At 38.3% G+C, this 14,267-nt stretch overlaps 1 protein-coding gene across 2 annotated transcripts in view; it reads right to left on the reverse strand.

Annotated features, from left to right (window-relative positions):
• LOC114252718 (zwei Ig domain protein zig-8) overlaps window positions 1–14,267 on the reverse strand; it is a 280,444-nt gene that overhangs the window by 15,551 nt on the left and 250,626 nt on the right. For both annotated transcript variants that reach the window (XM_089735509.1, XM_028187321.2), the window contains 3 exons: window positions 13,943–14,094; window positions 12,372–12,452; window positions 10,087–10,170 (listed from right to left, as the gene is read on the reverse strand). In XM_089735509.1, the coding sequence (XP_089591635.1) occupies window positions 10,087–10,170; window positions 12,372–12,452; window positions 13,943–14,094 (317 nt within the window). The remainder of the gene's footprint in view (window positions 1–10,086; window positions 10,171–12,371; window positions 12,453–13,942; window positions 14,095–14,267) is intronic.

The raw sequence follows: 14,267 nt of genomic DNA on the forward strand, positions 1-14,267 counted from the left end.
GAAGTAAGTAGGTATATTGTTATGTGCAAATATGATATGATTTAGATGGGTGAAATCTAAGACAAGTTCGTCCTTCGAATTTGCCAAGTAAACGATATGATGATTTTTAAAAGTTGCTACACTGATTTTATAAAGTTGTCGTTTGTCGCAAAACATAAAGATATGGCGTAGTTCAAAGCCATCAGCCCATTTCTAGCATGCTAAATGTTATCGTATTTTGAGTACGTGTTTTTCTTAGACTATTACAATCTATTTTAATTGTTTTGCTGACTCTAAAGTCCGTAACATACTACCGCAGCGCACCCCAAGGAAGGTGCGCCGCACCATTTGAATCACTTTCGCTTGAGAGTGATTCAAATTTTAAACTTATCAAGGGACCGCGTGAAAAAAAAAACACCTACAGAACATTTATTCATTAATTACAAACGTCATTCCTTGTGACTTCCTCTCTAAAATCACTTAATTATTAAATATTTAACAAATTTACAATAGTGTTTTACTCACTGCGGAATAAAACTATTTTATTTAAATAGTTCCGAAGAGATTTTGTCGGTAGCCTTTTTCCCGAAATATCTAAACAGAATGTCTAAATATGTTTTGATGACATATTTTAAAGTGGTATTTATGATTAGTGTCATGATCAATAGATTCCGACCGAAAAATGGATTTTTCGGATGAGGGCTCCATAATGAATTTAAATACATATAGATAATAGTTTTAGGACATCGACTTTCTTGAGATCCTATAAAATACGTTTTAATTATTATTTTTGTATGTTTTAAGCATGATAAATTATGAAATTTTATATAATCAATCATATTAAATCGATATCATAGTCAATAAATAATGTACAACCCAAAACAGACGGCCGAACTGACGTGACAATGACATTTGGCGCGCTAAACATGGCGGATTTTCGGCCTCATTAGACGGAGACGGAGATATTTACGTATATTCATGTTTCATTTTATGTACGCACTGAAATACTGTTATATTGTTTTCCTGCGAGTTAAAGTGCTGAGTAAGAACGAGATAGATATATGTTTATGTATGTGCCTTCAAAATGGGTGCTATTTATATAAGCGATTGTACGTATAGAACAATATGTCGTGTCCCTACTATATAGGTCTATGGTTCTGACTCATGCGAGGTCCAGACGTGGGTTGTTGAGCGACAGGAGGGTTTAGTCACTTCGACTCCGACATGCCCCGCCCCCCATCCCTAGTAAAATGCTGCTTACGGGTAGCTGCTTCGCGAGTACATTTACCACCTGATAGTAATTGCGATTTACTTAGAAGATCCAATCCGAAAAAAATATCGGGACTTAAAGTCAAGAGTAGATAAAAAAACTACTTTTGTAAGAGCGCATTGAAACTAAAACAAACAGAGCATATAACTTACGAATTTCATACTTTTATTACTACTCTATGTAAATTTTATTCTCCTTTGTCACAGAAACAAAAAAACAAAAAAAGTATTATTACGTAATATTATTACTGTTTCAATATATAGAAGTACCTACGAATATTGTATAAAGCAGTTACGTAATATAAAAGGTTGAAAAGTCGAAGTCTGTCGTAACTAAACAGAGCTTGTATTTTTACGCGAAAATACGTTTTCGTTTATTTTACGGATGGCTTGGCGTTTTAACCCTTTTACGGGGTGACCATGGCTTTAAAGTTCCTCAATAAGCTTTCGTCTTCGAAGAAAGAACTATTTTCTTTTCAGTTCGATACACATAATTAGGTAATCAGGACGTGAATCGTCACTATCCGGCCTGAAGACCTCGAACCAGTCATGTGTTCCAGGTTAAATAATTATTAATCCTTTTGCAATTCAGACTGGGGTCATAATTCAAGATGGTCCGTGGCTGCCTGGCTATCGCATCTAATAATACTACAAGGGTTTGCTTAGTCTAAAATATGCAGACATAGGAAATTTTATGATAGCAATTGACGCTTACCTCCAGGTAATGTGAAGAGGTTTTGCTGGTGGGTTTGTCCGAATGGGTAAACTCAACCAACCACTAAGAATCCCACCTTTTCTCTCAAGGTCACATTCAAAGTTTTGATGTTTATGAGCAGCAGTGACATTGAATAGGGCCGGTCAAAAATAAATGAAGAGCACGCGATAACAAGCTCTGATATATTTTGTTAGCTCTGACACAAAATTAGTTATCCCTGGGCAAAGTTTGTAGATGGGACATTGACAGTGAATTGCATTATCAATGTTATCACAATGTGTGATTCCGGTCACGATCGTGGCATGTATGAACATTTAATCTTATGCGTATAACTAATGTTTTTTTTTCAAATTAAAGAACACAGGAGTTATCGGCCTACGAAGTATTGTGTGCCCATTTTAGCTAATTGACAACAAAATAAATACGACCTTCCACCTTGGGACACAAAGTTGAAATTTAAAATGTATTGTACCTACAATGTTTGTCCCATCATTCAAACGTACAGTTGTGATTAGGAGCTTATCTATCCCAGTTCAGTTTTCATGGATACTTTTAAAGCTTACAGACCGCGTATAGGAGACGATGCTATTCCTTCTATGCTATACCAGATGGTATAACGATGACCTCGTATAATCGCTGGGTCATGTTGGATGCAGGTGGTAACGGATCGGCCGCACGGGACATCAGTTAGAGAGGCCTATGTTAAGCAGTGGACAGGCTGAGATGATGATGATTTCTTAATCATGGAAATTATTACCTCATGCTATAGACGTAATACTATAAATATCACAAAAAAATCCGATTAGAGAATAAAAAAGGATTGTGTGGTTTTATGAAACCACGGTAAAAGTGAAACTTTTTTTCACATTATAGACATTTAACTAAAGTTTTTGGAATGATATTCCAAAAGGGTATAAAAATCATTAATCTTAATTTAATATTCATATGAAATAAGTTAAATAATAAATAACAGCACTCAAAATTGAAATAAATCCAACTAAAGGCGCCGCCATATTGGCCTTGGCTGCTCTGACGAGCGCCATTCACTTTATCCCTACTCCGCGGCCGACCGTCACGCGACATGCAATACACAGACGAAAAATTTTAGACGATGTAATAAAAGTTTCACTTTAAAAATCTTCCTGCTGTAATTGAAACACCGGCATAGCCGAAATGTGTACACAGGGCGTCTTAAACGCCACAACAGATTCCAATGGATAATCGACCTAATGCCTCAAGGGTTAACGGTAAAATTTACATTACCTTAACTAAGACGTTCAATCATTATTATTATTTCTGCGTCGTTCCAACAAACATGGTCACCGCACGTTATTCCGTTGCGAGACACAAACGGGTCCTCGATACACGAAATGATTTTCTCTATGCAAATACGGCCATATCATCTACATTTGGTGGCGGCTTTTGTTCTATGGGACTTAATGCGTAGGCTGTCGATGCGATTCCTCGTTGAGATCTCTTTTGATGCTCATTTATCGGCAAAACTCTTAAGCAACTAAAAAGTCTAAAACCGATTCTTGTTTCAGAGATTCAATGGCTTGTCACTGAAAACAGAGCTATCCATAATTCAAGAATACTAGAGGTCCCGCAGTAGTCGAAATTCGACTATAATTAATTGGAATTGTAAGTTTGTACACTATTATAATTATAATTTATACTTCTATAATCACAAATTTCGCCAAGACTACACTATAAAAATATTACCAAAGGTAAACAATATTTAATCTATTCTCAATTTTACAACAGACGCCAAGAACAAAAGTTTGACAATAAATAGTATGCATGCGTGTGTGCGTCAAATACATGGTATGTAGTGTGTCTAATGATTTCTTTATTGATTTAATGTATCTTTTATGCATTATTTTAAAAAAATATTAGCATTGTGCCACTTCTTCTCTATATTCTCTATAAGTGTGGAATATTTCATACTCCTCCGTCCGCGCAATTTTCGTAAAAAGGGATACAAAGTTTTTGCTTCACGTATTAATATTACTGTTTAAAATTGTCTCTATTTTCTGTCGTTTTGTATGTTATCGGATACTTGGCAGTTTCCGTGGTCACAAATGACAACAGTTTACGGCACGTATTTAAGCTTGTAGGTTGTGACGTTGTGGCGATAGCCATCATAGAACACAAAATCTTTGACAAATGCCTGAATCTCGCTTACGACATTTTCAAGATAAGCTTGCATAATATATACAAGTTCCGAACAATAACATTCGGACCGTCGGTCTACCGAGCAACTTCGCTTGCTCGGTTGAAGATCTTCCCTTCGTTGTAACTTTCACAAAGTATTTTGCCGACGAGCTTATCCACCATCTTATATAGATATTTGAAGAGTGAAAGAGTTGTTATAAAATACAATTGATATTCCGAATTCATGTTTCAAGGTGAGTGGCGGAGCTGACATTATTTTCATGAGTTTAGTTGACTGACATTAGTTGTTATTTTTTTATTGCTATTGTATGCAGACGAGCATACGGCTCACCTGATGGTAAGTGGTCACCGTCGCTCATGGACGTCAGCAATACCTGGGGCAGAGCCAAGCCGCTGCCTACCGCTTAATACTCTCCACAAGCCTCGTTTGAAGAAGGACATGTCATAACGCTCGGGAAACATCGTGGAGAGGAGCTCATTCCATAGCCGGATGGTACGTGGCAAGCCGGATGGTACGTATCATGACGCTATGCTGATAGCCTTGAGAGGCTATTTCAGCTTCTCCTTGACGTGTAGGTGTGTACAAGTTTTGTTTTGTGCATAAAATATAAATAAATAAATAAAAAATGTTGTCAGAAATGTGTTGTTAAGTTTAAACTCGTTCACCAAAAGCTGTTTGGTATCGCTTTGAAGTCGTATTTGTTAATGTACTATGCATTTCAAAATGTATGCGTAACATTTTGAATGTTGCATTTTCCAAAGTAAAGCTGGCCGTGTACGTTTCTTTGAAATGAGGAAATAGTTGATTTCTATTACATGTTTAGAGGAAAATTTTGATAAAAATAAGTTTGGAAATTACGGTATTAACTATGATTCATATTAACTAACGTATTAACTTCTTCTTTTTCTTTACCTTATCCCACTAACACAGGTAATTTTTCTCATCCATTCTCTTCTGTCAGCCGTCAGCTCAACACTCACTCCTCTCTCTCTCTCATATCCTCATTTACCCACTCCATTCATGTCTTCTTGGTCAACCCCTTCCCTCTCTACCTTGCACTACCATTTCCTTTAATTTAATTTCAACTAATTCATACTATTTTCATTTCGCACCTATTAAATTTTCATATAGCCAAAGGCCTAAAATTTTACTAAAAAAAAGTATAGATTTTATTATTATGAAACAAAAGATACGCTCTTCAAAATCAAACAAAACATCTAAATACGTTATTGTTGCATCGGCATTGAAGCGATAAACAATAAAATTCTATTTTTGGAATTAATTATCAGTTCACATCGGAACAATGTGCTATCGTTACGTGTTCTATTTTCAGGGCCGGATTTAGACTTAACGCCGCTCTTGGGCACCGGAAAAAGTCCGCCCCAATACTATAATTTTACATAAACTTATAGTTTATATATTTTAGTTTATTTATTCCATAAACATAATTAAATATTTGTTTTTTTCTAACAATTATAAATTTTGCACTAAGGGTGCCAATTATTTATTTATTCTTATTCTCTATTAGGTATTCTTTAATTCCAGAAAATGGAAAAATCGATTATTATTTCAAATTTCCAAGAAAATAAATTGTTAAATCATTTTGATTATTAATTTTTACCAAAAGTGCCAAAATTATAATTCACAAATAATGGATGAATTGAATTTGTTGAATTATCAATTAAACAGAAAGTTATTAATTAATAGAATTAATTATTTATATTCAACAATATTGCTAAGACAAAAAACAATACTTTCAAAAATTTGCCGCCCTGGGCACTTGCCCCGACTGCCCCTAGTATAAATCCAGCACTGTCTATTTTCATCATTTTAATGTCTAATTTCAAACGAAACACGTCAACTGGTAGGTACCGCGCTTAGCGCTGACACGAAACTGACGAAGCTGACGCGAACCTCGACGCGTATACACGAACTCGTAACAAACAATCAGATCGACGCGTGCTTCGAATAACAACGATGCCCAGAATGTAGACGTCCACTGAATTGGAATTTGTGTGAGGATACGTGATACACAAATTGTTTACATATGAACGGTGCCAATGAAATGTTAAACGGCGTGATTGTAGATGGGATATAAATATTTTTCGGTACAACTCGTCATCATGTATCAGACCTCAGGCTCTGGATTGCGATAGCGGAAGGCTATTTTAAGACTATTTTAATTACAGTCATTAGTATTTAAATAATCACATCTAAATACATTTATTTTTCTTTTCGATTTATATTTAATTTCTCCCATTGATGAATCACGCCTCGTCACTGGCAAAAGTAGACTGTCTTAATAATAATAAGTCTTCGTGACTTAAGTCCTTTTATAACGCCTGTTATAAGTCCTCTTGGCTCTTATATGATCCTGTTAAGATCTATTTTGAGTCCCGCTTTGATTTTTTTAATTCGAGTTAATAAGCCTTATCCTAATATTTCACTTTTAATACACTGATTGTAAAAACTTGTCTTTATTAACTTGTTTCTGTGTTAGCCCACTGAGTTTCTCGCTGGATCTTCTCAGTGGGTCGTAATTCCGATCCGGTGGTAAATTCTGCGAAGCACTGCTCTTGTTAGGCTAGTGTTACTAAATTCTCTTAGGTTGAGCCGGTAAGCTCACCTACCTGGCCGGTCATATCTGGAATAGGGCCTTAGGTTACCAGCGAATAAGTAGGGGGAAAATTTGTTCTGTTGCTCCCTGAAAGCGCTTAAATCGTAGGTACGTGCGAAGTTTAAAAGTTTGTTTACTGGAATCTATATATTAATACGTGAAGCAAAAACTTTGTATCCCTTTTTACGAAAATTGCGCTGCCGTAAGTATGAAATTTTCCACACTTATAGAGAATAGAGAGAAGAAGTGCACAATGCTAATATTTTTTTAAAATAATGCATAAAAGATACATTAAATCAATAAAGAAAACATTACACACACTACATACCATGTATTTGACGCACACACGCATGTATACTATTTATTGTCAAACTTTTGTTCTTGACGTCTGTTGTCAAATTGAGAATAGATTAAAATATATTTTTTGTCTTTGTTAATATTTTTATAGTGTAGTGTAGTCTTGGCGAAATTTGTGATTAAAGAAGTACAAAATACAATCATAATAGTGTACGAACTTACAATTCCAATTAATTATAGTCGAATTTCGACTACTGCGGGGCCACTAGTTCAATTAAATATCGTAACGATTCATTCAAAAACGAGAATATGTCATTGACCGAATGCGAACGAAAGAAAGTCATTACGGCTAAGGTATTTTAATTAACATCAACGGAATGTTCCCTACAAAACAAAAAAACCTTTTGAACGTAATTCACTAGAAATATTAATATTATTAGTTCTTTTCGATTCGTAGGGCTACGGAAACGGTCGATATTCGGTCTCTCGGGTCACTGATTCGAGGCCAGGCTCACAAGCATTACGCCCGTGAAGCTAATTAGCGGATATGCCTTCACGCGTTTCTGTAGGCTAAGGCGTTGTCACAAGGTGGGTAAGTAATCGCTTAGTATCAGGTGGGCCGAAATGAGCCAATGATACTCAAAATACGCAATGATTATGAAGTTCATGTCCACAATTGGCTTCAACGATGAGCGAATAACATTGTGTCATAAAAAAAGTTGAAAAAAAAATTCGCTATTAGGTAATATGCTATTATGCTGAAATCTCAAGGTATGTTTTGTAGGTGATAGGTAGACATAGGTTGGTAAGCCTATGGGTTCCGGCAACCCCTAAAATACAGAGAGCTCCATGGGGCTGTGAGCTTAAGGAATAAAATAAAAACAGTGTCGGTAGTAATAGTTAGTCTAGGCTGTTTAATTAGCTATGAGGAGGCAGTCTCCTCCCGGTGATGGTCACGGGGCGACCTAAGGGGGTTGAGGCTGCGCCGCACGCTACCGTCACTCTAGCGCGCGGGCACCAGGAGGACGGGACGGCGCGTCGGCGGCTGCGGACTGCGATGCGGTCCGCATTTTCGTCGTCGCTGTCGTCGCCGAACATACTGTTGAAGAGCAACCCGGTCGGCGGTGTATCGCGTTCCGACCCGGCAGGCTGGTTCTGGCCCAGCGGGGTATCCCGGAACACCAGCGGCACCGCCTGGGCGGCCTGGTAGGGCCGCCGTACCGCGGAGACTGACGTCGTTGGTCGTCGACTATCGCCTCGACGACCCGTCGGTCGGGCGTCCTCGGGGTGGCGCCGCGTGTCTGGTTGTAGTGTTGACCGCGGGAACCCCCCTACTCTGAACGGGTTCTGACCCCGGACGGAGATCGGACGTCGGGTGTAAGAGTGGAGGGGAGTCGTTTAGTGGGTGGGCCCTAAAATCCTTGGGCCTGCGATCTGCTCTCAACACCTGCAGATCGTTGAGTCTCACATACCCCGAGCGCCCCCTAGGCGCGGGGACCTCGTAGGAGGTTCGGCACCCGGCCCGAAAAAAAAAAAAGGCTGTTTAATTAGTTCGCGGGGACCTCGTAGAAGGTTCGGTCCACAGCCCGAGAAAAAAAAGCTGTTTAGTTAAATACCTTTAGTTAACTAGTACAGTTGGCCTTTAAAAAAAAAATTAGCGACAGTTAGTGGCTAAATTTGGGCTGTGGTACTATTGATTTTCAAGATCGATGTTGTATATTCTTAAGTGTATTTTTCATGCCTTGAGATGCCATTTCAGCGTAACCTTAACAAGTAGGTGAGCTCACGGGGCTCAAACCTGACGACGTTGCTAACACTAACCCTAGCAAGAGCAGTGTTTCGCAGAATCTATTAAACCACCGGATCGGAAACGTGACCCACTGAGAAGATCCGCCGAGAAACTCAGTGGGCTGTGTCTGTGGATTATTTTACTCGCCGAGCTTGTCGTCGCAAGTGATGGGTTCAACGAGAACGATGACTGGGACTTAAGCGTAGGAAACCGAAATTGACAAGATCTATTTTAAATTTTTTTATTTTATAATTTTGGCCAACAGGCTAATTAAGTTATTATTGTTATTAATTATAAAAAAAGTAATTCAATTAATTTTCTCTAACTTAAGCTTACAGAAAACTAATTTACGAATGAAAAGTTTGTTAAATCAAACTTGTACAATTGAGTATCTACAAATTCCTGTTTAGATAGCTTTTAGTTGTAATTACGCTTCATCGGAAAACCAAACTATTTTGGAACGTTAAATAAGTACTTGCAAACAAATAACATCAAGTCGAAGTTAAAATGACGCTTTCTCGACCTGTTACACAATAAATTCTTAATAACCATTTGTTCTCGTACACCGTTTGAATCTCCTTCAAGTAAGGGACACTGATTACAAGTAATTTCCGAGGTGCTTACAAAGTGAAATTGTTTACGGGAATTCCTTTAAATACCGCTTTTGAAGTCGTTTTCATGGAAATTTATTAGAAAGTCAGAATTATAAATTCATTGAAGTTATTTCATTGAGTTTATTATATATTATGACGAAGTCTGAAAGTCGCACCTGTGACAGAGAAGCTGAGGAGTGCGCGTTTGGGATGGTATGGACATGTGATGAGACGAAATGAAAATGAGGTTGGTAAGAGAGTGTTAATTATGAATGTGGAAGGATACAGAGGAAGAGGTAGACCTAAGAAGAAATGGATGGATTGTGTGAAAGACGATATGGGTAAGAAGGGAGTGAGCGAAGAAATGATATATAGGTAATAGAAGAGCATGGAAGGAGAAAACATGTTGCGCCGACCCCAGGTGACTGGGAGAAGAGCAGGATAATGATGATATATTATTATGACCTATTTTAATTGCGAAGTTCTCCTAAAATAAAGTAGTTAAAAAAAATTAAAACAGGATACGTTATTTTATTATGCTCACTATTACAATGCAATGAAAATAAAGAAAAAATAACTCACATGAATAAAACCTTCGTTGAAAACAATGAAATCCAGTTTGAAGTAAAAAGAGATATTATATTAAATTACCTGACACTCGTAAGTACCGTTGTCTCTCTTTTGAACAAACTTAATCTGCAGAGTCCAATCTTCAGAACCTTCGCCGTGTAATACCTGAAAACGCATCAATTCTGTTAAGGACCTTTATAAAAATATCTTTTGTGTCCTAATGTTGTAGTTGTATAGTCGATCTGAGTGTGTGGTCACTTTTTTTATTTTTTTTATTGCTTAGATGAATGGACGAGCTCACAGCCCACCTGGTCCTGAGTGGTTACTGGAGCCCATAGACATTTACAACGCAAATGCGCCACCCACCTTGAGATATAAGTTCTAAGGTCTCAGTATAGTTACAACGGTTGCCCCACCCTTCAAGCCGAAACACATTACTGCTTCACAATAGAAATAGGCGGGGTGGTGGTACCTACCCGTGTGGACTCACATGAGGTCCTACCACCAGTAAAAGTCACTTTGAATTGAATTGTCTATTGTAGCGTTAGATATTATTATACTGGCAACGACTGGAATTGTGCTATTGACATTGTTATATTGCATAGATCTAAGTTGCGTACAAGCAAATTCGGACCGTCGGTCTATCGTGCATAGAGTTTTATTGGTGATAAGGCATACTGTAGACCCGCACGGGCAGTTTTTTTTAACCGACTTATTTCTGTCACAGGATTGTTGTCTAGTTTGAGACGTGAGACAGTCATTACAAAACTAAATTGAGACTTAGACCTAATGAGCACTGAACATTAGGCGGGCTGTGAGCTTATTCACGCGTTAGTACAGTAGAAAATAAGCCCATTATATTATTAAGCATCTATGAATTTAAAGTTGTGGTCGTAGCCATCAGAAAACATAAGATATTTGACCGATGTCTGAATCTCGCTTACGACATTTTCAAGATAAGCTTATATAATATACAAGTTCCGAAAACCAACATTCGGATCCTTCGGAAGATTTTCCCTTTGTCGTATACCTCCACAAAGTATATATTTTTACTGCCCTTGTAGGCAGATGAGCATACGGTCCACCTGATGGTGAGTGATTACCGTCGCCTGTGGACTTCAGCAAAGCCAGGGGTAGAGCCAAGCCGTTGCCTACCGACCAAGCTGCTGCCTATTAACTCTTTATTGTTGGATTTGAATTTGAAGTGTTTTCTAAGTATCATGCCTAAACCAATTTGGTAGTCAGTACATGGAACTTACGCAAATACGTATTTATATAGCTTTGTAGGTTAATTGCGTGGTTTACCAGAAACAATACAGCTTAGCCAGGAATTTGTGCTAACCGCGCCCCACACCGCTAAGGTGAACTAAATATTTAGATGTGAAACACGTGCCTAATTTATGTGTATTATCCATGGCCTCGTGTACGTAGCTGAGATTATATTTCATCCCATATCATGTCTCATCTCATTTCATTTTAATTCCTTTCGTTTTCATTTCATTTCATGCCATATTTAATTTTTTTTTTGGTTGTTGCTTAAATGGTTGGACGAGCTTACAGCCCACCTGGTGTTAAGTGGTTACTGGAGCCCATGGACATCTACAACGTAAAAGTGCCACCCACCTTGAGATATAAGTTCTAAGATCTCAGTATAACTACAACGGCTGCCCCACCCTTCAAACCGAAACGCATTACTGCTTCACGGCAGAAATAGGCAGGGTGGTGGTACCTACCCGTGCGGACTCTCAAGAGGTCCTACCACGAGTACTGATCAGTTATATTAATCAACTTCATTTCAATTCATAATATTATGATAAATATTCATGTAAAAAAATTTCTTTAAAATTAAAATAAGACTTGACCTAAATGTCTTAGTTACCAGGTCATAAAATCCCTATTAAAGCTAGTAAAATGAAACTACGCATGTCCCGCTTCTTCGTCTGCATTCAATTTTAATTTACGTCCTTTTCTTGCTACGAATAAATCTTTTAATTATTGATTTTAGAATCTCCGAATACCCTGAATTGTTTTTCATTTCCGCGTATCTTTAGATACCAAGTAAGCAGTTTTTATACGTAAAAAAAAATTATAAAAAATCCAGCAAGTTATAGCCAGTCGCATTCAAAGAAAAGCCCAATAATGTTTGTTTCGATTTGCAGTTTTTAATGAGGGAAACAAATGCTTTAGGGAGATATTTTCGGTGAATTTTTTTATTTGAAGTCAAAGAAGACAGGAATACAACTTATTATGAATTCTTTGGCATCCACCTTATTACCTAGTTAAGGAAGTTTTATTGATAGATCCTATTATGTTGCAGGATCAATCAAAGTAACGTTAAATTTAATAAAAGGTATCGCGTTACGTACCTGAAATCTCTCGTCGTTCGTGTAAGTAAATTTCCCGGAGCTCAAAATGTGCCAGTCACGTTTCCTGATCCAGGAGACTTGCTGTTGGAAAATAAAATTATAATGTTTATCGTGAAATTGGGAAAACAGAGTCTAAGTATTACGCGCTAGGGTTCGGTATAAATAAATGTTCCACCAAAGTACAATTTAAAACTGTATTCATCACTTAGAACACTAACAGAACCCTTTGAAATTCACAATTCGCTTCTTCCGCTTCGCTTCAGGTGATCCGTTCGCTGTTTCGCTTCGAATAGTTCCGATTACTAACTGACTGCGTGCCATTTCTACAAACGCTTTTATAGTCGATACGACATCCCTAGATTTATCGAGAACATTCTGGGCAAGTCGAGTAGCTTCGATGTTTTTTCTATCTGACAATAGATGGCGTTGTAATTCTCGATTTTACTAGTACCTTCGATATTCCTTTCGACTATTCGGCGATAGATGACGTTGCTTTTACCGGCAACGGAATAACAGTATGTTCAATCTCTATATTTCGTGATTCGCGATGGACTGCTGTAAGTCATGGAGTCTAGGGTACGTAGAACCTTAAAAGGGACTCGAGAGGATTTTGATATTAGAAACAATGATTTTAGGTTTAAAAAAACAAATTGGTATGTTGTATCGACTATAAAAATATTGACAAGTAGGTATTTGCTCTGGTATTGAGGTAGGGATAAAAAAATACACAACACACAAATTTGTAATCTATTTGTAAAAAGTAGACATTCTGTAAATTTTTTTTGTGTTATATTTAACACCCGTGTGGCTATACCTTGAGAGGCTATACCAGCTAGCGTGTAGGTGAGCTCTCGGGGCTCAAGCCAAAGGTGTTGCTACCACTGGCCCTAGCAAGAGCAGTGCTTCGCAGAATCTACCACCGGATCGGAATCGCAACCCATTGAGAAGATCCAGCGAGAAATTCAGTAGGCTGTGTCTATAGGCTAATTTACTCGTCGAGCCCTTCGTTGCAAGCGACGGGTTCGCCGTGGATGGTGACCGGTGCTTGACGTACCTAAAAGCACCGTTAATGGATCGGGAGGATCCGTAATAACGTTTTTAGGGCGACGTCGACTGTTTACCATTCGGTCCGCAAGATCGGGCATGAGCAAAAGTCATCAGCATTGCCAGAAGCACGGTAAAACCGCATTCTACCATAAGGCAACTCAGTTTAAGTTGGTAAATCTATAGCTAGGTGAGTGGAAACGTGAGACACATGCGGTCTCTCACGTTTTCAATTTCCATTGTAGTGTGTATGTTATTTTTATGATTTTTTTTATTACTTAGATGGGTGGACGAGCTCATGGTCCATCGGTGTTATGTGATTACCGGAGCCTACCTTGAGTACTACTAGAGTATTGAATTTTTACAATGGCTGCCCCACCCTTCAAACCGTTACTGGCTTACGACAGAAATAGGCAAGGTGGTGATACCAACCCGTGAGGACTCACAATACGTCCAGCCATCAGTGTGGTAAGTAGCATTGCAACGCATCGTAAATAAAAAATATTTAAAAGGATTATTTAACCCACCCCTCTCTCGCTGAGGTGTCCAACTAGACAGTGGAGGTAGGCGGTTCCGCCGAGTTGTGCAGTTATGTTGCTGACTGAGTTATTGGCGGCCGTTTCAACAGTCTGCTGGGTCCCTGCACGCCAACCCCTTGCCCTCGACGCTCCATGGTGCCCTGAGAAATTTGTAATTTTTTTTCGTTACCTATTCACTGGTAGCCTAAGGGACTATTCCAGCTACACGCGGACGGGTTGTTGAGTTTACAGCCTCAACCTGAGAGCATTTGCTAATACTAGCCCTAGCAAGAGCAGTGCTTCGCAGAATCTACTACTGGATCGGAATCGCGAC

The sequence above is a fragment of the Bombyx mandarina genome, chromosome 19 (genome assembly GCF_030267445.1).
Source record: "Bombyx mandarina strain Sakado chromosome 19, ASM3026744v2".
In the NCBI taxonomy this organism is placed as follows: Eukaryota; Metazoa; Arthropoda; class Insecta; order Lepidoptera; family Bombycidae; genus Bombyx; species Bombyx mandarina.